This window comes from Kwoniella bestiolae, chromosome 1 (genome assembly GCF_000512585.2).
Source record: "Kwoniella bestiolae CBS 10118 chromosome 1, complete sequence".
Lineage (NCBI taxonomy): Eukaryota > Fungi > Basidiomycota > Tremellomycetes > Tremellales > Cryptococcaceae > Kwoniella > Kwoniella bestiolae.
Window position 1 is genome coordinate 1729261 of NC_089241.1, and position 24032 is coordinate 1753292.

At 47.1% G+C, this 24032-nt stretch overlaps 9 protein-coding genes across 9 annotated transcripts; 6 read left to right on the forward strand and 3 right to left on the reverse strand.

Moving 5' to 3' along the window:
• Positions 1–600: 600 nt before the first annotated feature.
• Positions 601–1271, forward strand: I302_100659 (glutaredoxin; the record flags this gene model as incomplete). Its single annotated transcript, XM_019190673.1, has 4 exons — positions 601–681; positions 777–835; positions 930–952; positions 1132–1271. 4 exons carry the CDS (start codon positions 601–603, stop codon positions 1269–1271), a joined length of 303 nt encoding a protein of 100 aa, XP_019047421.1.
• Positions 1272–1784: 513 nt separating this feature from the next.
• I302_100660 (uncharacterized protein) lies at positions 1785–3242 on the reverse strand (the record flags this gene model as incomplete). The annotated part of the gene is made up of 3 exons (XM_065869119.1): positions 1785–2141; positions 2212–2288; positions 2363–3242. 3 exons carry the CDS (start codon positions 3240–3242, stop codon positions 1785–1787), a joined length of 1314 nt encoding a protein of 437 aa, XP_065725191.1.
• A 793-nt stretch (positions 3243–4035) lies between these two features.
• On the forward strand, positions 4036–5448 carry I302_100661 (uncharacterized protein; the record flags this gene model as incomplete). The annotated part of the gene is made up of 3 exons (XM_019190675.1): positions 4036–4913; positions 4998–5103; positions 5293–5448. 3 exons carry the CDS (start codon positions 4036–4038, stop codon positions 5446–5448), a joined length of 1140 nt encoding a protein of 379 aa, XP_019047423.1.
• A 427-nt stretch (positions 5449–5875) lies between these two features.
• On the forward strand, positions 5876–6930 carry I302_100662 (uncharacterized protein; the record flags this gene model as incomplete). Its single annotated transcript, XM_019190676.1, has 3 exons — positions 5876–6351; positions 6448–6681; positions 6759–6930. The coding sequence occupies 3 exons, from the start codon at positions 5876–5878 to the stop codon at positions 6928–6930; spliced, it is 882 nt and encodes a 293-aa protein (XP_019047424.1).
• A 382-nt stretch (positions 6931–7312) lies between these two features.
• On the forward strand, positions 7313–8153 carry I302_100663 (uncharacterized protein; the record flags this gene model as incomplete). Its single annotated transcript, XM_019190677.1, has 2 exons — positions 7313–7827; positions 7922–8153. 2 exons carry the CDS (start codon positions 7313–7315, stop codon positions 8151–8153), a joined length of 747 nt encoding a protein of 248 aa, XP_019047425.1.
• Positions 8154–8820: 667 nt separating this feature from the next.
• Positions 8821–10132, forward strand: I302_100664 (uncharacterized protein; the record flags this gene model as incomplete). The annotated part of the gene is made up of 5 exons (XM_065869120.1): positions 8821–9021; positions 9127–9270; positions 9372–9439; positions 9528–9804; positions 9923–10132. The coding sequence occupies 5 exons, from the start codon at positions 8821–8823 to the stop codon at positions 10130–10132; spliced, it is 900 nt and encodes a 299-aa protein (XP_065725192.1).
• A 212-nt stretch (positions 10133–10344) lies between these two features.
• On the reverse strand, positions 10345–15655 carry I302_100665 (uncharacterized protein; the record flags this gene model as incomplete). Its single annotated transcript, XM_019190679.1, has 20 exons — positions 10345–10461; positions 10532–10624; positions 10708–10844; positions 10913–11117; positions 11201–11438; positions 11510–11655; positions 11705–11829; positions 11908–12105; positions 12168–12330; positions 12386–12460; positions 12516–12648; positions 12712–12873; positions 12929–13255; positions 13322–13835; positions 13899–14144; positions 14209–14532; positions 14599–14669; positions 14735–14831; positions 14924–15031; positions 15193–15655. 20 exons carry the CDS (start codon positions 15653–15655, stop codon positions 10345–10347), a joined length of 3942 nt encoding a protein of 1313 aa, XP_019047427.1.
• Positions 15656–16308: 653 nt separating this feature from the next.
• On the reverse strand, positions 16309–20105 carry I302_100666 (uncharacterized protein; the record flags this gene model as incomplete). The annotated part of the gene is made up of 10 exons (XM_065869121.1): positions 16309–16390; positions 16448–16578; positions 16646–16927; positions 16997–17155; positions 17212–17277; positions 17332–17626; positions 17686–19262; positions 19325–19429; positions 19489–19554; positions 19638–20105. The coding sequence occupies 10 exons, from the start codon at positions 20103–20105 to the stop codon at positions 16309–16311; spliced, it is 3231 nt and encodes a 1076-aa protein (XP_065725193.1).
• Positions 20106–21540: 1435 nt separating this feature from the next.
• On the forward strand, positions 21541–23956 carry I302_100667 (uncharacterized protein; the record flags this gene model as incomplete). Its single annotated transcript, XM_065869122.1, has 11 exons — positions 21541–21821; positions 21906–21993; positions 22056–22071; positions 22139–22344; positions 22427–22813; positions 22888–22920; positions 22992–23061; positions 23141–23213; positions 23313–23525; positions 23595–23619; positions 23711–23956. The coding sequence occupies 11 exons, from the start codon at positions 21541–21543 to the stop codon at positions 23954–23956; spliced, it is 1638 nt and encodes a 545-aa protein (XP_065725194.1).
• Between the last annotated feature and the right edge of the window lie 76 nt (positions 23957–24032).

Sequence of the window (24032 nt, forward strand, 5' to 3'; positions counted from 1 at the left end):
ATCGTGTGTATCATAATCAATGTTACATGTTTACAAACACATGGAAAAGAGTTTATTGTGTATCTGAAGGTGACGTTTCATGATTTCCCCTGTCGGTGCTATCTTAGCATGTTTGTGTGTAGTGAGAGGAACCGAAGTTCGGTCGGGTTGTGTTCCTTCGGATGTCTCTTCATTCGAGAAGGGTGATTGTAGGAATGTTCTGCATGAGTCAGATAATGTTCGATGATGTTGACGATGTATACTATGCAAAATACACTCGCAGAGATGAGCTACGGTGGTGTACGGTTGGTATTCATTCACCGGGTATGATGATGTACTCCACCCTGAGTAAGCAAAGCATCACTCACTCGTATGAGCAAATTCGATGATGAATAATTACGTTCCGTCTGATTTTGGCCACTACAATTACAAATCGAATCGTATAAATACACCTCACTCCATATTCCATCCATTTCTTTCCTTCTTAGACAGCATAGAAACAGATAAATGTTAACAGCTCTAAGACGTATCAACGTTTTATCATCCCATTTAATTGCTAGACCGACTACTACCTTCCAATCAGTCAAACTGGGTTCCTCATTCTCAACATCATCACCAGCAATGTCAGCTGAAATCAAGCAACTCGTCGATAAGACAATCAAGGAGAACAAGGCTGTCGTCTTCTCCAAGACTTACTGTCCTGTAAGCATCCTTCTATCATCGATCGTGGTAGCCTAGCTATAGAACAAGATGATCTACACATACGAGTATAGATGCTAATACCCGATTCCACGTAGTACTGCAAGAGAGCCAAGTCATACCTCCAAGAGGATACTAGCGATATCGCCATCTTCGAGTGAGTCATCTCCGTCATCTCCATCATCTCCCTTCCACTCACAAAATCATCTCATTTAAATGATGTATGCTGATTCTCATGAATCGCATGATAGACTCGACGAGCGAGATGATGGATGTGAGTGTCCTGCAAAAGTTCTTTTCCGTCATTTCCGGGATGTTCTTAGCGCTTCTACTACCACACCATCCTTTGAACATACGACCTTCCGCCGTACCTCATCTCACCACCCTTTCAAACCTACGTTTATTCATGAATGGCAGTAGACCTCTCGCTGACACCTCATACCAATATCACAGCCGCAATCCAAGCATACCTCAAAGAAATCAACGGCCAAGGAACAGTCCCCCACGTATACCTCAACCAAGAGTTCATCGGAGGTTCTTCCGATCTCTTGAAGCTCTCTCACGACCAAATCAAGCAGAAGATCTCCGCTTAGAGTGGTATATTGGATCAGAATAAGAGATTGCGAAAGTAGTGACAAGTATAATCTTGATAGATCGTTGAAATGAAGTATGAATTAGTTGAGTGGTCGTGCCGTCGTTGTTAACGTACATCCATCCGGAATCCACTCATCGACTCTCTGTCTCAGTTCTTAGAGGTTATCTGAATGTTGTTACGACATCAGAAGTACGTCACCTGTGTACTTGCACTCGTATTGACTCGACCTCCGTGTTCATCATTCACCTCTCCTGCCCATTTCGGCCATTAACTTCCGCTCTTTTAAGCACACAAAATATCGACCTAAATCCAAGCTGTAGACAGTTCCCGATTACCTCTCTCTTCCAAATTTATATTCTCCCCACCATCGTTTCTCAACTTTCCATCCCGGACCGTCCGGGCATCATTTGTTGCTGCGGTGGAGATTGAAAACCGGATATGTATTTCGCGAGCTGAAAATCTTTTACTGATATCTCGGTGGACAACAGTTGAAGGAGGAGGACGGCGCAGTTCATTGAACTCGAAGGTTAATGCGAGGTAAGTGACCGGGACCGGGAGCGAGGTGTTGGCCAGCATGATATATCATCTTGGCGTAAGCCTCGATAATATTCATGTGAGAATGGAGAGATTGGTACGACGATGCTGGATCGATGGGAGGTACGGGCTCGTACGTCACACCTGTGGGCTTCTTGCCCTCCCGTGCCCATTGCTCCAAAGGTGTTTCGATCATTTCCTGATCTGGGCTGGAGTGAGTGAAGATATGCAGGATAGTTATCTTACTCGAGGGTTCACACCTCCCGAAGACAGAGTAGTATCGATCGGTGAGGATCCAGTGACGGCAATTCATTGAATTGCACTCTGCGTATAGCTTTTATATCGGAAGAGCTTCAGGACTCGGTACGAAGTTGACACTGCAAAGTGGGCACAAAGAGGCTCACCTGCCAAAATATCTTCGCCCACCATGCGCCCAGTTGCGGACTTCCGACCCAGACTTCATACTCCCTCCCAGCTAATTCTAGCAAAGAAACAGAACAACAGCGGCTCATCAGCGAAGGAAACGACCTGCTTCTCGGAACTCCTCGTACTGACCATCTGGAGGGGTCTCACCGCCAAGAGACACACTGATCTCCTCGTGGTGGGCAAGAAAGCTGAGTAAATCTTTCAAAGCACCCGGGAACATCCGTTTCTCCTCAACTAACAGGCGCACTAATCCAACATCTCCCAGCATTCTACCCACGAAGTGATCAGGTATGGAACCCCCTCGACTAGTCCCAATACCTTTAAAAGTCTTAACAAGTGGATCTTCCAGCTTCTTCTCCTTCCGCTCTTCGTCCTCTGGCGTCCCTGCTACCAATCTTTCACGGGCAGCTATTGCTAAGTCTACCAGCCAAGGAAGGTAAGTCGGATTCGCTAGCATGTTCTGAGTCATACCATGGAACCATCCATTATCGACCAAACTCCGAGGTAGATTTTCGAAAAATATGCTTGTTCCATCACCATCACACGAGAAGAGCTCCGAGAGGATCAATCCCTCCTCGGAGAAGAGGACACCTTGCTGTGCCAGCTCTCCACAAGCTCTCTGGAAGAGCTTACCCTTATCTAAATCCATCAGAGACATCCATTTCTTAGTCGCAAAGTATAGCAGAGGATGGACGGTTTCTGATATGAGTACGTGATCTCGAAAGGGTAAGGAAAGACTTGGGTTGAACGATCTTGATTTATCGTCGCTGATACGCAAGCAGGGAGCGTGGATGAGTCGGTCTTCGTCTTGGAGCAAAGGCCATCTAGCAGGTTCGCATAAAGCATAAGCAACTGCCTTCGTGAGTGGATCCGGGAACCGGGTCCCGGGGAAGGTGTGGTGGTGCTTTTCTGGCATGCTTGGAAGGGGTGATTGGGTCAGATCGGCGAGCAACTCTCGTGCATTTCGGTATGAGGGGCTGGAGGAGGATGGTTGAGCTGATGGCATCATGTTGCTGCTGTATGTGGCTGTTGGATATGGCGTATATCTAGTGTGTCAGATTGCTTAGTGCGAAGGACAATGAGCTTTTGTCAAGGTGTTTGGATTTCTTGTGAAAACATCGCAAAGGTTTGAAAGAAACACTCCAACAATTCTCTTGCATGTAGTTGCTGTGGACAGTAAGACCGGGCTAAAGAATTTCTCTTGATCTTCTTCAGAGAGCAAGGGTTGTTTGAATATTTGATGGATTGAACATCGAAAGGACTGTCTCAAGCAACCCTTAAACTACAAAACGATCATCACCATCACGACCTTTAAAAGCGACGCTCGAGTACATCTGTCTTTTTTGCGGCTAGTAAGACAAGGTGCGATCCCTTACGATGGTACTTTTTGCTTTCTGTTTGACCTACCACTGCTGCAATGCACGCAAATATCGTGGTCAAGATTGCCAGAAGGAAAGCAAAACCAAGTGCAAGAGCATAAATATTCTCCATGGATCATCAACAGGTGCCACAGCCAGGGTTGGCCCTTGCGCCGTCTGTGTATGCACAGTACACGGCAATCAAAGGATGGATGTAGGATGTGCGTACGTACGTACGTATGGCGTGTGTGTCAAATTAAACCTAAACAAGATTTCACCATCAGAAATTGATCAGATGATCAATCACTCGTCATACACCCCAGATGGTTGTCATGCATCTTTGTTCAACATCTTTTGTTCAGGCTTCGGTACTTAACATCCTATACGCGTGTAGATCTTGTGGTCTTACAGATATTCCATCTCTTCTATCACAACTTGAGCAACATGTTCCGAATAAATTGCACCGAACAAGTGGCCAAGGGAGGGAGGAGCGAGTTGACCCATGGCCTTCAATTTTTTCGCCACCCAGATTCATCCTTTCAAATCGTTCAACAAACACCGACTCTTGCGACACCAGCCTTGACCCATTCTCCGAAGCCATCGGCTAGGTCTACCAGTCTCAACACCCCTTCAGGTCTCTTGAAAGGCGACACTGCAAGTAGTCCGGTTCAAGCACATCAGCTCACGCGCCGACTCTCGCAGTTTCAACTTGGTAGCGTCGCTGGCTCACAACATTCGACAGGCAGTTCAACACCGGCACGGAAGACGTATCTGGACAACATTCTCCAACCAGTGCATGAACTCGACACTTCTAGCATTCCCGGTGAATTGATCGCCAATCTTCCCAAGGAGTCTAGTGTGATTGAATCTATATCTCAGGAGTCGCCTTTCCAGCCATTCGAAATTCCCGAATCGTTTTCTGGCTTTTCGCCAGCTATCATGCCAGTGATTCAAGCATCACCCCTTGCAACCGTACACACCGTAACGATCTCGAAGTTCATTGGACCAGGATACTTGTGGGATTTATGGTTAGGAGAGCATTCGCAACTCGGTCCAGTGGTACTCAAACTTGTATATCTACCGAATTACCCCTGCAACAGACCTGAATACGAAGACTACATCCCTGCGAGCGATATCATAAAAGAAGCTCTGAAAGAAGAGAGCTTCTACTTGGGTCCACTCGCGATAGCACAGGGAGAAGTGGTACCAAGATACCATGGTCTGTATCACACTTCGCCGGGGTCAAATCACATCGGGATGTTGTTGGAGTATGCAGGTCATGCTCTTGCGCCAGGCATCGCCCTGTTGGACGAAGAATGGAAGTGAGTTAGGCGGCGGGGGAACCCTCGTAACAATATATCGGATATCTTGCTTTTGATCGACCTGTACTTATATTTCACACATAGGAACAAAGTGTATTCAGCCTACGCAAAGCTACATCTCCACGGTGTCCTGCACCACGATGTTTCGACCCAACATATCCTTATTGACGATCGTCAACGAGTACGATTCGTTAGCTTTCGTCGTTCAACTCGCAAGGACCTTACGGTTGAACGCGATGTCAGAGTTCTGATGATCGAAGCAATGAAAGTGAGAATCAGAATAGGGTTAGAGAGAATTCAGAACGTTAATAGGTTAGTGAATCTGTTCTCCTTCAGCCCAAAGATCTTATCGCATCTGACTCGTTACGCTATGCTGTAGTGGCTCAGTTCCATCGTGCTATTACTCTCATCTGGAGAATCCCACAAGGTTCATAGAGGAGATACGAGCCGAGGAGAACGCTCCAGAACCAGATTGGGTGGTTTGGCAGAAGAGAAGGTTGAGAGAAATGGGCCCTGGTCCGAGCTGTACATATGAATCTTATGAATGAAAGAACATACATATTCCTACCTAAATCTATTTATCTGTATCTAATGACACATTTTTTGGATCACTATATGACTGAATGCCATTTTATGCTTGGTCCACCATGTACGCCATTCACGATTGAGGTTTGAGAGTAAAAAGAGGGTCATCGCAAAAGCATTAGTCACGTAGCCTAGCAAGCTATATATATACACGTTGATCGCCTCTTGCTTGCTATACAAACACAAGCCATGTCGTCGTCGTCGTCTACGTCGGTCTAGCTCATACCCACTTACATACTCTGCGTTTTAAATCTAAGACCTTCAACGGGTGTCGTACATCGTCAGCGACGTATGAGGAACTGTAAGCTTTTCTCTCCTTGACATCTCTTTCATCTCTCTTGCTTTCACCTCGACTAGAGTACATGTAGATCACCACCATGTCATTCACCATCCACCTATCCCCAGATTGCAAATCCACCCGAAGTAGACTCTCATCCGGCCTCATCTTCTCCCCGCACCCCCTCTCCTCTTTTCACCCCGATCCCCCTCATTCCCCTACGGCTGAACCTCTCACACTACAAGTAAAAAAGCACCTCTGCTCAGGCTACCTATGGGATTTCTGGCTCGCCCATCACCCGACCTACGGTAAGGTGATCTTCATAGTACTGTATGTCCCCGAATGGCCATGCAATGAGCCCGATACGTGGGAATATATCCCCTACGAGAAGATTATCGATGAGGTCAAAAATGAGGAGGAAATTTACCTTGAAAAGTTGAGGGATCTGCAGGGGACCGTCGTACCGAATTATCATGGGTTTTATCGGACTTCGGATGATTTGCATTGGGCGATCATACTTCAGAATGCAGGATATGCACTTGGTCCTGGACTTGCGACGCTGGATGAAGAATGGAAGTGAGTTGAGACGTCTATTGCTGTCCACGATCGTACATGTACATGACAACAGGATGTGCGATCATGAATTTCGTGGTAGCTGACATTCATCGTCAGAGGACACTTGTACAGAGCGTACGAAACAATCCATCTCCACGGGGTACACCACGGCGATATCGATACTCGACATATCCTGTTCTGTACTAAGCCTCAAAACCATATCGTGCTAGTGGGATTCCGTCGTTCGTCCAAAGCCGATATGACCGTTGGCAAGCACGTTAGAAGTTTGATGATGGAGATGTTGGATGTGAGACGACGCATAGGGTATGGACCGGGTGCTCAGGTCAAGCTGTACGTTTGGTTTTTTCCCACCACGCAGCATGTTTGCAAGACTGATGGGTTGAATAATGCGGTACGGTGTGGTATAGACACCTACTCCCTGCGACATATTACTCGAGAGTCAAAGCAGAAGATCGAGAAGAATTCATGCAATCTATCTCGGACCAACATTGGTCGGAGGTATCTACTCCTGAGGAAATTAGGGCGTCTAATCAGGAGATGCTCAACTTTTTCCCTCCATCGCATTTATTCGCAAACTAAGGGAGTGTCGGACACATATCTGTGTCGCGCAATGGTGATGATGAAGTTTGACTTATGAAATACTGTATCTGGGTCTTGCAAGAGAAATAATCAAGGTGATACTCGTGCTCTGTACAGTAGATAGGTGATGGTTCTGTTTCTCAACTCAGAAATGAAGTATGAAAAGCCCACAGCGTCTAAAGTCAATGTTCATAATGTCAATAGAGTCTATGACGGATGCACCTACGTCTATGTGAACTTGCGACGTCTATCTGCAATGTCAACCTTGATCATGGGATGCAGATGGGATCGACTCAACAGTCATCCGAATCATTTTGACAAATTCAACACATATACTTCTCCTAGTCCTCTCTGTCTTGGTCAAACCCGCACTCCACTCAACATGTCATTTAAGATCTCGTGCTCACCCCACCTCGCTCGAGAAGGTAGAAGCGGCCTATCCAACAACCTCCAATTCGCCCCTCACCCACGATCGTCCTTCGAAAAACTCGCCAATGGGTGTACCGCCGACCTCTCCCCTTCCTCTTCTCCGAATGATGGCTCCCCCATACACGCCCTCGAAGTGATTGAATACCTCGCTCCAGGCTACCTATGGGATTTCTGGCTCGCCCAACACCCGATATACGGTAAAGTCGTATTGAAATTAGTCCTTACAAGTAACTATTCCTGCTGTAGACCAGAGTACGATGATTATATCCCTCAGAACGAAATTTTCGAAGAAGCGCTCAAACAAGAGGAATTCTACCTTGGTCCATTGGCGGATCTGCAGGGTGACATTGTGCCGAAGTATCATGGGCTGTATACTTCCGTTGAGGGGGGGTGGTATATTGCGATAATGCTGGAATGGGCGGGTTATGCGCTTGGCCCTAGAGTTATATACCTGAAGGAGGAATGGCTGTAAGTTCTTTCCGTCCCTTGTTCAGAGACCAGCCTGGTATATAGAAACATCATGTATTGACTGTTTTGAACGATATGACACGATTGACGATAGACAAAAGGTTTATGAAGCCTACGAGACACTCCATCTCCACGGCGTGATGCACTCCGATCTCTGTACACGCCATATTCTCGTGGACGATAATCACAAAATTAGACTAGTAAGCTTTCGACAATCTGCTCGAAAGTATCTGACGGACGAGGACGACGTGAGCGTATTGATGTGCGAAGCTGTCAAATTGAGAGTCAGAATAGGAATGGAAAGGATTAAGGACGTTGATAGGTAAGTGATTACGAGTACGCAGGTGTACAACAGTACCTGAGAATGGTGATCATGTCATATTATAGTGGTCAGTCCCACCCTCGTATTATGCTCAACTAGAAAAACCCCAGAGGTTCATAGAGGAGATACGAGCTGGGGAGAATGCCCCAGAGCCAGATTGTGTGATCGAGCAGAAAAGGAGATTGAGAGAGATGTCTCCCGGTCCCAGTTGTGATATTGATGTCACCTTTGATATGGGCGCGACGTGACTTAGTGGCTCGATCTCTCCGTCTTATTACGCTCGACTGAAAGATCCCGAAGGTGTAAAGAGGAGGTGAGAGAGGAGAAGAATGGACCTGAGCAGGAATGGATGGTGGAGAGGAATAGCAAGTTGAGGGAGGATCCTTGGAGCACTGATCTTGGAGGATGAAGGTTATCCTACGAGTATGGGTTGTCCACCCGGTGATTCGGGGTAAACAGTGGGGCACCGCAAACTCATTAGTCATGTCAGCATTCTTAGTCCAGCGGAGTAGCAAGCTATATACTGTATATATGCACGTTGATCTCCTCCTCCTTTTACAGTCAGGACTCAGATATCTACATTTCCTGCTTGAAGACTGTCACTCACCTACAAGTCCAGGTAGCCTAGACAGCAGCTTGTACGAGCTCGACTTACAAGGAGAGTCGCAGCCATGTCATCCCTACCACCCCTGTACCCTTCAGCAGCTATCGTAGCCACAGCTCTAGGCTTACAAGGCTATCGTAAAAGATCATTATCGCTAGACGGAGCGATCACAGCATGGTTGGTGGGGTACGGCCATCTAGCAAATCCTATAAAGGTATTCGGAGTGACTATGATAGGGATGTATCTCATCGGAAGTAGAGCAACCAAGGTGGGTACGGTTTTGAATCCGTACCATCACTCCAGATAGCGTCTTCCCATGAAGTACCACTCCATGAAAGCCTCTGGGTGCTTTGGACTGATATAAGGAGTATAGGTCAAAGTCGACGTGAAAGCAAAACTCGAAGATGGACCCGACCCTCTCAAGCCAAGTGGGAACAGGAATTGGATACAGGTATTATCGAACTCCCTCCCTGGACTGATAGCGGCGTTGACCTATCGTTTCGGACCTGCGTCTCAAGTAGGTATACTCCTTGCCTTCTTCTCCCTTCCACACATACTTGTCTTGTGCGGACTTCAATCGACTTAGCTGACCGGTTTCTGCCTACCCGACTTCCGTAGCTTGATGAATCAACTATCATACTTGCTGCTCATCCACTCGCAAGACCATTGTTATACACCTCACTAGGGTAAGCTTCCATCATCCTCATCCCACTTCCCACACCCTCTACAGCTCACATCACACACAGGTTGATCTCAATGCTAATAGCTATCCAGTCTCAACGCAACCATCCTAGCTGATACCCTCGCCTCGGAGCTCGGTATCCTATCAACCAACCAACCTATCTACCTGCCCACCTTGAGACCCGTACCGAAGGGAACGAATGGAGCGATCTCACCATTGGGCACTGCCGTATCCGTCTTAGGTGGTGGGGTCATGGGTTTGATCATGGCTTTGGATCTGCTCGTCGAGAATCCCGTGTCGAGGAGCCAGTTGGGCTGGGTAGGGGAGCTGATAGGTGTTGGAGCGGGGCTGGGATTGGCAGGGAGCTTGGTAAGTACATTTCCACCTTGTACAGTATCTTCCCAGATATATCAGAACTTTTCGTTGGTCGATGCATGACCCCGCTTTGCGTTCTTTCGACCTTTCGCACTAATCCCATCTTGAACAGCTCGACTCCATACTCGGTGCTTTCCTCCAACCAACCTACTTCTCCACATCCACCAACCAGATCTTAACTGACACTTCCAAGAAATCACCCAAAGATGACGACGTTAAGAAGATAGGCTATGGTATCAACGTGCTTTCCAATTCTGGTGTTAACTTTGTTTGTGGAGTTGTGATGAGTGGGGTTGGGTGGTGGTACGGTAGCAAACTCTAGATGGAGGATGCAAGATTTCGGTTCTGTGGATAATACGGAAATAGGACGAATGCCTGTTTCACTCAATAATGTCAAACTTGACACAAGACACAAGGACTTGCCAAGTACACAGAATGACATCATGTGTACCAGGACGTGTCGATATCTAAAAACATTCCATGCATTTATGTTCATAATTATATATATCTTCTCTCTTCTAGCCCCTCAATCCTTCAATATCTCACAGCAGCCTGCTTAGCAGCCGTCAACCTATCTCTCGTATCCCTCTTAGCTTCGTTCATGGGTGCCCCGTTCGTCCGTAACAAATAAGCAGAAGCGAACCTTTCGACCTGTATACGAAACACAAAGATATCAGCTATGGTCCATGAGGAACAACCACGATGGGCAAAGCCGACTTACCTCCGCAGCTGGGATCTCATCTTTTCTATTTATCCACTTTGATGCAATCACAGATACTTCCTCGGCGTAGTAATCTCTTTCATCATCGTCGGACTGGGTAGCAAGCCACGATGTCAGTAATATGGTTAAGCGCTCAACCTACATATGGCGGTTCGATTGTCCAGGACTACACTCACATTCTCATACAATCCCACAGTGGCCTCCCAAAGATCCCTTAAGGGTACCCCACCTTCAAGCAAAGCCAAAGACGCCCACCCAGCTTGTCCACCTTGACATCCCTGAGCTTCAGCGTAGACAACAGGGACCATTATGTCTATATTTCCACCATCAGCCCCTCCTCACACACCATCAGATTGGTATCACGTGAAAGAGATGACCCACCTAAAGGAGCAGCTTCCGAAGGGAAGTACCTCCTCGTCAACCCCACAATAGCATCAGACATAGCCACGTTCCCTGCAAGCCTATAACTCCCTATCAACTGTCTCCACACAGCTTCGCAGACGTCGTCTATCCTCGTATCGGCAGTTTTGAGAATCAACAAGATGGGTTCGTACAGCCTTAATGGCCTGGCGAAGTTTTGATATAACTACGACAAAACAAGGTTGATCAGCTTAGTCATGCCAGCTACATGATACGGAGTAGTTGAGAAGTGCGTATCGCAGAACTCACCTCATCAAGTTGCAACAAGTCTGTATTGAGTTTAGCCAGGACCTCGTTCTTCTCTTCCGCACTCATATCAGGATGAGTCTCGACTCCTCGACAGACTTCCATCTGTACTTGAGCGACATCAATCTGCTCTTGTAATCTGGATGTGAACTCCACGTCTTCCGATCCCAAGGAAGCAGCTGATTTGGCTGATGTGAGGGCCTGAGCGAGGTAATATAGTCGATCGTGCAATACCATTGGGCTGTTCCATCAAAAAGGACAAGTCAGTTGGCTCTCATTAATAATGGTGACTCCACCAAAAGGAAAACTGACCTGGGTCGAGTAGCTAGACTTGACAATGCCTCAGCAGCAGGCAAGTAGTCTTCTCGTCTTGCATAGAACTTCCACAAGAGGTCTCGTCGATCTTCCACGTTGTTGATCGTGAGTTTGAGGTATTGTTCGATATAAGGAGTATCAAACTGCAAGATTCCGTCAGCTAGGCTCCCACGATTCAATAAGGTAGCTCACCTCTAAAAGCTGTTCCTGCAAACCACGTTCCACATGCCAATCATACAAGTAGAAGTGGAACAGCTCATCATCAGAGGCAATGGCGAGTGCATAAGCTTCGTCTCGTTTCTGAGTAGCACTTGCAGCTATACACAGACTATCAGCTTGTGTCTCATATGACGAGTGCATGATCATCCATAATTTTCAAGATAGCTGACACTTACCGTTCCCCTGAGCAGTAGCTCTATCCAATAATTCATCAAACATCCCCAAAGCCTCAATGACCATCTCATAGCACTGTTTTCTAGCTTCGAAGAGCGCTTTACGAGGATCAGCAGGATGTTCGCCATCTCGCACGTAATCTACAGCTTTGTCGCTGGGATCGAGTTCAACAGCGGTTTTGAGGGGTAGCTCGATCGCACCTAGTACGTTTGTCAGCTTTTTACAGGTCCAGCCATATGGGCAGCTCTACAGCTATACGTACCGACTGTATACTGCATATTCCTATATCGTTTCGACACCTCCTGCAATCTAGGGATGGGGATCGTTCCAGCTGTTCTGGTGAAGAGCCGTAATGATTCCGCGAGCGATTCATTCTTCTCTCCGAAGTCTCTCGCACCCTCTGCTCGACGCATGGATTCTTCGGCCTACAAAGCAGCTAGTCAGCTAGAACCTTCAGACCGAACTAAATTCTCAACTGACCTTGTACATGACCACATCTCCAGGCTGACAGAAGGTTCCACATCGCTGCTGCAGTATCTCACTGAGGGTATCGATCTATCAAAAGCAATCAGCTATTGCATTGGTTGAAACACTTAATATCGCAACTCACACCTAGCTCCTGACCGATCTGCTGTTCTATCAAAGCAGTTACCAACTTCCTAGCTACATCCTTTCCGTCAAGACTGGTCAAGAGACCTTGGAAAGTCAAGTTGGACAATGTCTGCTGGGTCTGCGGATCGGTCCTGAAAAGATACCAAAAGCGTCAGAACCTATCTGACAGTGAAGGATATGGGGAGTACTCTCACCTGAGGATTATATCCGATATTTTGTAATCCGATAATAGCAACACAAACGAAATAGCTTCTACAGCCTGTTTCAACAGCACTTCCAAACCATGTATCGACATATCCTCCTGGTCCCATGCGATCTTGGCATCACCTTCAGCTTGATACCTTTGGAATGGGTGTCTGTTCGGATAGATAATCAGCTATATGACATATCCATGTAAGAGCACAAACTTACTCGTCAAGGTATCTCCTCAACTTCTCCAACCTCCCCTGCACAGATAACAGGGTAGATTCGGTGATAGCCAGAATCTGTCGTCCAGGTACACCAGCAGGAACAGTGACCTTCACGTTCCAGATTGGTCTAAGGTATCTAGCGATGATCAAAGCCAATCCATCATGTCTTCCTGAGTAAGTTATGTTTTTCCCACCAGCAGCATCTCTAATGACTGGTTCGCCCGAAGTGATGAGTATAGTGGATATGGACGAAGCCAAGTCGACAGCTTTCAGATCGCTAGTAGCTCCGAGTTGGAGGGACATAGCTGCCAATTGGGATTTACCGAACCTATCATAAGGGAGTTGTCAGCTAACAATACGTGAAGATGTCCTTACAACAAGAAGCCGCACTTACTGTAATCGAACAGTATTTATAGCAGCATCCTTCTCCAGCTCCAAATCGTCTCGTAGCATATCGATAGGTCTAGGTTGACTGACCCAGAACAACCCGCTAGTAGCCAGTACTAAGAATTCTCTAGACTGGGTAGTAGCTTGTCGTGGTAGCGCGGACAACGCAATGCCACTAGGGTTCGTCAAGCTTGGAGGGGAGAAAGCGGGGTTGGCAGAAGGGAGTTCGACGATAGTCCATACTTGACTAGGAATTACCTCGGTGGTTGTCCATTCTTGGAATGCGGGGGATTCGTATGATTCCAAGTTCTCACGTAGCGATGATTGTCTACCACAATGAGGTACTGCGATGGACAGCTGGGTTTGAGGCATTGGCGCGGTATTATCATGTTGTACTGAGATAAAAGTACCGGACGAGTAGAATGACTGAGAGGATACGGGAAGGTTCGCTTGTGAGGGGATAGGAGCTCGGAAGCAAATTGGCCAGAATGATGGGGAAGAGGAGAAGTAGACTCGATAGCCTTTAGATGCATCTCTTTCAGTACCGTATCGCTGTGTTGAAAGGGAACGGCTTAACGACTTACCATTCGAAGCTATAGCCACCAAACAAGCTCTCTTACTCTCGTGACCTCCCACAACAGCCAAAGAAGCTACAGTGATATTTCCACCTTGCTGGTTCCTGTTCAGATCGTGTTTCAATTTGGTATATCTAGCTCTACTCTGGTAATTTGTACCGGCGACATCGATGTATTCGATTTCTCCACCTGTTTCCAACGCATACAGACGTCCTTGTTGACCGTCCAGAGCGAACGACTCGATTCCCTCTTTGGCTGTTTGGAAGGACAAGGTGAGTTTGGTCCCACTGTTTGTGGGCACAGCAAAGTATCAACTCACCCTTAGAAGCTAAAAAGCCAGGTGTCCAATTCGCCAAACTACCACTACTCCTATTATGTAACCCTACTTTAGTCGAGCTTCCAAAGAACCAAGAACTATCCGAGGAGTAATCCAACTCGTATAGATCTTTGTTCGCTCCTAGCATGAATATTCTACCAGCTGCAGTACCTTTGATATCTATCATTGCCGTTGGAGTTTCGACTGATAGGTTGGTAGCGTACAAGTTGATCTCGCGGGAGTTGGGTGGTCTAGATAGACCAAGTAAGGTCGTTTTGGAGGAAGTACAGATGATGAGGACGTGAGTGATTTCATCGACGAAGACGTCTGGTAATTTCAACGAAGTCTTATCAGTAAGAGCTGAATCGTTCACGAGCATGGCAATAAGCTCACCTTTTCTAGCTCTGACCAAGCCGACAGCTTGGATGGTATCATTCTGCTCATCGTATCTACTGAAGTCGCGTCTGGGGAGATTGCAATATGCAATATATCAGCTTTTCCATAAAAGTCGTAATGTCAAGTCACCCACCCATCACTGTAATCCCATAGAAACAACTTGTTGTCCACCGTGAACCAAGCTCTTTCTATATCCTCGAATAATCCCATCTTGGCAGTAAGGTGCTTGTCTACAACCAGCACCGAAGTATCAGTTGTCATGCCTGACTCTGTACTTGAGGTAATCAGGTTGGTCAGATGATTCAGAGAAAGCCAGACTCACAATTCAGCTCTTGATGCAAAGCATCAGGTAAAGGTGTTCTCTTAGTCACTTTAGCAGGTTTGAAAGCCGCTGCGCTACTCGGAGGATGTATGTAAGGCTCGGACGATTCTACATCGAGGCAAAAGCCAAAGGCAAACAATCAGTTCCTGGCCTTCCCATCAATAACAGCTATGGAATCTTCCTGATCGAGGCAGGAAGTAGTCCATCTCCTCTTGATGATCCCTTGGGCCCTCTTGACATAGTAGGTGATGGGAAGAGATCCAACTCACGCAACGGATGATTAATCCCCTCCGCAAAATCCCCACTAATCTCATTATCACCCACCAGGGCTCTATCAACTTTCCCCCGTGCTCTCCCTAGCGGACCATATATCGGATCCTCATCTTTACCTACACTTTCCAGGGGCTGAGGGGACAACTGCGTCTGGGAAGATTGTATACCGGATGTAGGGACGGGGTACCTATACCCGTTGCCCTGCTGTTGGACATACAGCGAGTTGGACTGTGGGTTATATGGACCAATGGCGTTGGAGGGCGGGGCGTAGGATGGTCCGGATGGTGCGGGGTAGGGTTGAGCTTGATATGAGTATTGCGGCTGGTTTGGTAAGCCCGGTAATTGTGGGTAGAGGGGTTGTTGACCTTGATATCCCTGTATCTGCTGTTGCTGATGCTGGGAGGGATCAGGTCCAGCAAGTTGGTTTAATCGCGAGAAGGAAGGTAAGGAGGTTAACATTTTGATGAAGACGCGATTGGATTCCACTTTTCCATCCGTGCTTGGCTCGTGGACTAGATATCCAATAATGTGTTGGGTATATGGCTAACTTTCGTGATCCTTGTGGTAGGAGCAGGACAAGTGTATACTTCACGCTGTCAGTGAAAAAGATCAGTCTATGGTCTATGATGGATGGAGTGTCGAAGTGAGGTTAAAGTGATATTGGTTGATCTTTCATTTTCAGCCTTTCATACTAATCTATGGCTAGTATCGTGTCCATTCCAGATCACGTGATCCCACTACTAGTAAAAGTGGCACATGCCAGCGCTGCAGTAGAGAGACCATCGTCAGGTATATATATACATGGTGTTATGATGCATGGGTACATGAGTTCGACTAATACATATATACTTATTATATATACAGCCTAAACTACAGGTGACTGATTGGTGAATCATATAATGCTGGGTGAAAGAATGAATATTGAATGTGATGTTTGATGAAATGGACGATTGGATGAAAGGACGGCTAATGATATTGAATCGAACGATTTGTACTTGAAAATTGGTTGAAATCATAACCATATATTGAACTTGTGCACATGTCAAAAAGAATTGAGCAAGGTTCCTACTCCTCACTGAGTCCATCGCTCAATCATCCCCTGAGCCGTCTTCCTACTTCGAGGCGCTCGCTTGAGCTTGGGCGTAAGCTTTCGCTCGATTCAGATACTCCTCTTGCCTGTAGACAAAACGCATACTGCAAATTGCACTCAGCCTCATAGATCATATCTCATTCTGCTGTAGGTAGACTTACCGAAATTTTACCGCGCCATGAGTCCTCTCACCACAGCCGATACCAGACTCAGTCAAAACTTGCAAAGCTTGTTGGACGGGTTCGTCGGTCAAGGAAGCTTTGCCATCCCAAAACTGCAAAAGGACAGCATCCTGCAAGACAAAGGGATACAAGACAATCAGCCTGATTTCTTGTCTTTGCGGTAGTAATCATACCCACCTCAGCCGGTGTCCAAAGGTAGGAAGAGGCATGTCTCGTCTTCTTGAGGGCTCCTTCCTCGGGTGGTGGACCGTAGTTCGTCGAACCCAAGGGATCAGGAGATTCTGAGACATCATCATGAGTTCGCTTCTTACTTTTCTTGAGGTTGCTATTCGGCTTATAATCTCTGGCTGCTTGTTGAGTTTTGAAAGCGGCATTGGCTCTTTGGGCGGCTTGTCTCTCTGAGGGTTGGGGTACCGATGAAGAGGACGATGAAAGAGGAGGTCCCGGATGAGTGTCTTGCTATTGGTGATGGTGATGAATGGAAACGTTATCTCGGCGCTTGCAATACTTTCATGCCTAAGTACTAACCAAAATAGGATCTGTGGCTTCCTCCATTACGTCCTCTTCGCTGTCTCCGCCAGTTGGTGTGGTTGCTTTTCCTTTCCCTTTAGACGTCGATTTGGCTTGGACAGATGTCACTCTGGGTGCTGCAGTCTTGGCTCGACCTCGGGTAGACGTTAATGGGACCTACGGTTGCATTTCATATCAGCTATCATCGTGATTGATTTCCTTATGTAGCTTACCCTAGGCTTTACATCATCACGGGGCGGCATACTCGTCTTAGCTCTCCCCAGTTTAGACGTAGATTGCTGAAACTCTGAGGATGAGTATTCAATACTTTATCATTTGACAACCGTACTCACCTTTGAATTCGATGCTTTCGAGGATGAAGTTGTAGTGCTAGGAGGCCTTTTAGTGTAGCTCCGTTTGGCTCGCGGTTCTGGAACGACCTCTGATTTCGGTTTTGCAGCCTTCTTCCTGCCAGGTCTACCTTTCGGTTTGCCTTCGGCTGCAGTCTCGGGCGAAACGATTTGCTGTTCTTCCTCGCTGTAGGCTGGTGCTGGCTCACCATGATTCTCCGACGTAGATTCATTGGCAGTATCGACGGCTCCTTCTTGACCGTAGGATAGACCGAGTTCGCAGGATTCTGATATCGATCTTCGAGGTCATCAGCCAACATGATACCAAAAGAGGCAGCTACACAGTATCCCACTGACTCGTGATCTCCGTCTGCCTCAGTTCCTTCCTCCGCCTCCTCCCCTGCTTCCTTGTCTTCAGGCATCTCACTGATCGTGCTCCTACTCTGCATGAGCTCCACCTCGATCGTTCCCTCTTCGTCAGCTGCTTCTCCATCACCTTTGGCACCTTCTGTTACATCATCCTCCATGCACCTTTCTCTATCGTCTTGACCGCAGCTGGCTTTTCCCCCTTCTTTACCTTCCATACCGCTTTCTCTCGGCTCGTCGTCTACGGATCTCTCAGAATCGACATGGATGTTGATCAAGATCGGATCATCGTTCAGTCCACGCTCGAGAGCTTGCGATGCGATGAAATTGAGTACCTCTTGTTTGTCATCCTTCGACATATTTTGTCCAATCGATGGTGAGGTGATGGCATCGGTCATTGCCCCAGGGATCTCATTAGGCAGATTTCCGATGGGTGAGATTGAGCCTTGAGTACTGGCATCACTCGTGGGTGTACGCTCAGAGGGTACCAATTGTGATGCTCGATGTTGAGGTATAATGTCATCCATTCTATCAGCGGTGGGACCTGGAGATTCATGCGATTCCTCTGGAGGAGATGGTGATTTGACATGATCGGCAGATCCAAATCGGAGAGCAGGATGGATGAGATTAATCGCTGCAAGACTTACACCCGTGGTAGGTGAAAGGGATCGTGGAGTTCTTATACCCGAAACCTTATCCTTATCGGGGTATGAGAGGGAGGGAGAGCTGATGGTAGAACGGTGACGTGGGAGGTGAGCTTCGACTGTGAGATGAACCGTAGAGCTCTCCTGCTCCAACGAGGCTGGTGGAGTCGAAGGAGGTGAAGATGTTTGAACAGGATCTTGATCGGTGGAAATCGTTGTCTTCAAGGATGATCTGGCGATGAATGGTGATTCAGCATTTGAGTGGTCAGGTACTACAAATTGAGGAGGATATTGAAGTCTATAGCCCCGATGTTCATCGTCTTCTGGGATGCGAGAGTCGGATTCGGGTGTCAATAGTAGAGTTGAAGCCGGGGAAGAAGGAGGATCAATATCATCGTGAGGAGCGTGGTTCACATGCTTGACTTCGACTTCGATTGGAGCAAGTAGACTTGCTTGATCTTGATCAGAGGTACTTGTGGAAGGACGGGCCGAAGTGATTTCTGCAGGAGATTCAGCGTGCGGAGATGAAGATTTGCCCACTTCGAAATTCGATCCACAATCTTCAGGTGGTGATGGTTGTTCTTGAACAGTCGAAATATCGTTCTCTGAGGAGCGCTCTTGGGCTGACAATGAGGGTTCATTATCGTGACGGAGCGGAGGGGAGATGCCGAGTGAAGTTTCCTCCAATTGGGTGGAGTCGATGGATTCGTTACCTGCCTCATCCGGTGTTCCATCCTCTTCGGATTCGATAGTTTTCCCGATTGGATCGAGCGCATGTTGTACCTGGGTGTCGACTTGATGTTCATGAGAAGGATCGATGTAGTCTGAGAAGACAGAACTCCCTCGATCCTCTTTGCGAGAATCAGTCGCTTCGGTAGGAGTCTTAGGAGAAGCTGCAGAACCCTCAGATGGTTTGTTCGAGTCCTAGAATGCACTCCTGATGAGCGTTTCATGAAATGCACATCGTTGCAGGTGATGACACTCACTGCGACAGATACCAGGATACCTCTTTGACGCTTACCACTTGGCGAAAGAAGGGTGTTTCTGATAGTGATTTCGGTTGTCGATCCGATGAATCGAGGACTTTTTGGCTGTTATCGTCATAAGACATCAGTGAATATTCCCAGAGACGAAACAAGAATCAACTCACCTCGGCAACAGGCTGATCTACAGGCAATGAAGCGGAGGAAGGACTTGCTGCTATGAAGTCCATCGACTGGAGTAACAATCACAGGTATGATATCAATGGTCAGCTCAAACCGTGGTGCATGAGATATGAGAACGAAGGATTTGACTCACGCTAACCACCTCCTTATAGATTTCATCTTCCTCCTCCTTCCTCTCAGCCATCCTACCAAAGATCCGTTCCATCTCACTCTGCTCATATCCTGCATTTGGGGCAAGAGGATCCACCTCGTATACTCGCTCAGCGATAAAGGGATTCTCCGGCTCCCAGTCTGCCCAATTCTCTCTTGTATAGCCATCAGGAAGATCCCATTGGTTGATGATCATTCCGCTGGAGATAGGGTAAGCCTCTCTGTCCCAGTTGAGGTATTTCTTGGATCGAACCACGGGTTGCATGAGGACGTCGAGGAGATCAGGGATGTGGATGGTCCCTTGAGAAGGAAGAGACGATGGACATGCTTGAGGTGGAACTCGAGACGAAGGTGTCGCTGGACGTGATGAATAAGGCGACCTTCTTGCTGGAGATATTGGTCGGGCTTGAGGTTGAAGTTGACCTTGAGATGGGTCGGTTGACGATGACATTTGGAGGTGTTCTGGAGGGCTATAGGGGAAGAAGAGTGAAGAAGGAAAGTGAAGAAAGGAGAGGAAAAGGGGAGTTATGTCTGAGATGAGGTTTAAATAGTCTGGAGAGTGGTAGGAGATGATGATGAAGTGACGTCAACTGTAAGTGAATGTATAATATACGAGTATATAATAGTCCAGTCAACTGGATCATACCATACAAGTAAAAGGAAAAGAGAGAATTCATGTTATCTATGAGCAAGTGAAAAGTCAACAACTGCGATTATATACTTGTGTATTCCGTGTGTGCATTTGATGGACCATGGTGGTACATGTACATCCAAAGGAGGGTCATCTCGTATAACTCGTGTTCGGTGATCCGTGCGCTTGATATTGATCTTTTGATATAGTATGACTGGTATTCCTTTAACCTCCCATCCTCGGAGAACTACACGACTTGGCCTCTCGAGTGACAGGGTCAGATAACACGGGATCAGTATCAGTATCATTATCATTAGCAAGACCCTCATACCTACTGCTTTTTCTACCTCAGGCAGTCTTGTACCAAGCTGCATCCAACATCCTCAGCCTCGGGATAAGCTTCGAAACGTGATTGATAGCGGTATTGATAAGGGTCCTTTGGCGATCAATCACCAGCAAACACACAAGTCGCGGATCATTCTCTCGTATTTCCGTAGATGATCTTTGTGGCATCTGCCTATATATCTGTATAGTAGGAGTGATGTACACTGTTCATGTGGTAATCAAATGCAATTGGGCGATGGTCGTGTTGAGGTTAAATGATAACCATAGACAACACATGATGAAAGGAATCGAAAGAGCAGTCTCCAGGCAGTTCTGACCCACCGCGCATTCAAGGTAGACTGTCTTTTTCAATTGTCACCTTGTTAAGAAGATTCAGTAGGAGCTCAGTGTGCAAATCGTAAAGCCATCGATTGCTCGAATACATACCGTCAATTAAAAGATGACACGGCCCAGGGCTGCGTCGAGAGTGTGAAGCATGCACGCGCTGAACGGATGAACTGGTAAACTTGTAAACTTCGGATAAAGTGCGGAGAAACCCCGTGGGACCACTACTCGTTATTATTGCCCATCGCTTAATTTCACCGGAGTCGAGTCTTGGTTCGCAATCAATCTAGTCTCTTTACAGGTAGTAATGAGCCGATATAACTTATTACTCACTCTTTACCACGGTCAAGGCTAGGAGCTTGCTGTAAGAAAGCAATAATGTGTATAAATCATCGTTTATAAACCCAGATCTGTTTTACAGATCATTCCATCAAGAAGAACTGCCAGATTGTGTATACCAAGTAGTCAAACCCGCTCATCCTCTCCCCGGTCATCCCAACTGGTTCCTTTCTTCCATCTCGATACCATCTATCTTGCAAAGCGCGTGTTAGCATCTGTGGATTAATCAGAGACATCTGAGCCAAACATGGACCGTACAACATCACATCCTTCGATTCATACACATGCGTCGCATCGACAAACACATCTCGCAGATGTTCAAGATTACATACCCCAAGAACCTGTAGAACCGACCGTCTCAGCTGGACTGGGTATGATCTCCCGCGCGAACTCTAGGGCGGACCAGCAGGGCCAAGATGATACGATCATAACGGGTACGGAGAAGGTAGAAGCCAAGAGTCATTATGTGTTCAGGTTTTTGAGAGAGGAAAAACCATTACCTTCAAAGAGGTTGGCGGGACTGATGCTGTGAGTAAAACTTTCTCCTTCCAGATGCTTCGCCATGATACCAAGAATGACCATTGACTCATATATCACTTTTGGTGGGTTCAGCGCGGTGTTGTTCTTGGTAATGTTCTTAGCGGGATGGAACGATGCGAGTCAAGGACCGTTGTTGCCTTCTCTGCAAACGTATTATTCTGTGAGTTGAGCTTGCAATGCTGCGGGGCGTAAGCTGAGATACTATTTGGTCGCATACCACAGGTCAACTATCTCGTCAGTGAGTCAAGTACCATTCCACATCTAACAGCTGTATCCTTCAGCTCTAACGATTTCTGCCGACACAGTCTCCACAATCTGGCTCGCGAATTTCGCAGGGTTCATGACCTCAGGCATAACCAACGTGTTCATCACGGACGCATTTGGATTTGGTATAGCAGCTCCGCTGGGTGCTGCGATGCAAGGTGTCGCATACATCCTGATATGTTGGGGATGCCCCTTCCCTTTGTTTGTGATTGCCTATATATTCAACGGATTCGGATTGGGCTTACAGGTGAGTACTCTGCTACAACAGTATCCTAATTCTCATCATCACAATATGGACATTGATGTTGACCATCTTTTCTACACGGTAGGATGCTCAAGTGAACTCCCTCGTCACTCGACTTGAGAACAGCTCTACAAAGATGTTCCTCATGCACGCCATGTACGGTTTTGGCGCGACGGTCTCACCATTCGTATCCACCGCTTTTGTACAGCACGTGCCCAACCATGTGTATTACTACTTTGCCGTATCCCTGGGACTAGCTTTGGCTACCGTCTTCTTCCTAGTAGTGGTCTTTAAAGGAAGGACGGATAGTCAAATCGTCGGGAAGAGGCAGATGGAGATCAGAGTGAACAATGATGGCACCACGACGGAATCCGATCCTGCTCACAAGGAGAATGAGGGCAGTGGAGGGAAGATGAAGCAGATCTTGAAGACACCTGTGGTTCATTACATGGCGTTTTACATGGCGATTTATGTGAGTATATGATCTTCCTGACAAAGAAAATATAGCCGGATCAAGCTGACCTTCTCCTCATTTGGATCATTCAGGTCGGTGTGGAGGTTACGATAGGTGGATGGGCTGTGAGTAGAGATCCAATCCTCATAACAAGGAGCTTCGGCCTTTTCACCTGATTGATTCACCATCGTCACAGACTTCATTCCTCTTGGACGAAAGAGGCGGTGATAACAATTCGGGTTATGTGACTTCTGGATACTTTGGAGGTGAGCAATACTGTTTTCCCTGGTTGACCGCCATTCATTCGGAATTGGACCGAGTCTGATGTATTGTATACAAATCCAGGTCTGACCGTCGGTAGAGTCATCCTCATCCCCGTGACTAAGCGTCTCGGAAATCATACCTCAATCTACGTGTAGTGAGTGATCCGCTCTGTCGATTGCGATACCGAGTCACAAATACCCAACGTCGGGTCTTGGGGAATACTACTGACAAAACCCCAATACAACTGTTTCAGCTCGCTTTTCACACTTGTCCTCACCATCATCATCTGGTTCACCCATTCCATCGTCGCCAACGCAGTCTGCTTTTCACTCGTTGGTGTATTCTTAGGACCGATGTATCCAATCGTCATGAATGTAGTTGTGGAAATCATACCTGGGGAATTACAAGGAGGCACAATTGGTTGGATAGCTAGTCTAGGTCAAGCTGGAAGTGCCATCATGCCTTTGTGAGTTTAATCCGCTTTTCGCTTCCGTTTGAGATACAATAGCTGACTAGAATGTAATGTGAAACACAGTATGGTGGGAGCCATCTCAGAAAGGGTTTGTCCCATCTTTCTCCCTTTCTTTCTATCACCATGTTTGCCTTTGAATCCGCAACTGTTTTTGCTAATTGGTCGTTGGCTCATCGCAGTACGGTGTATGGACACTTCAGCCAATCACACTGGCATTCACCATTGCCGATCTGCTCTTATGGTTCCTCGTGACTCGAGCATCGCATAGACATGTGAAGAGCATAGAGAACCACAAGAGCCAGCATAAAGGTACGAAGGACTCGTCAGAAACAGAGACAGAATCGAAGACGCCCGCGAATAACGGAGATTCGCTGGGAGCTGCAAATGAGCGGGGGACGAGGTCGGATGAGAAGGATCAGGCATAAGTGTAAGAAGTCGGAACATCAACCGGAGAGTAATGTAACAAGTGTATCGTATCTTCACTGTGGATTACAAGGGATG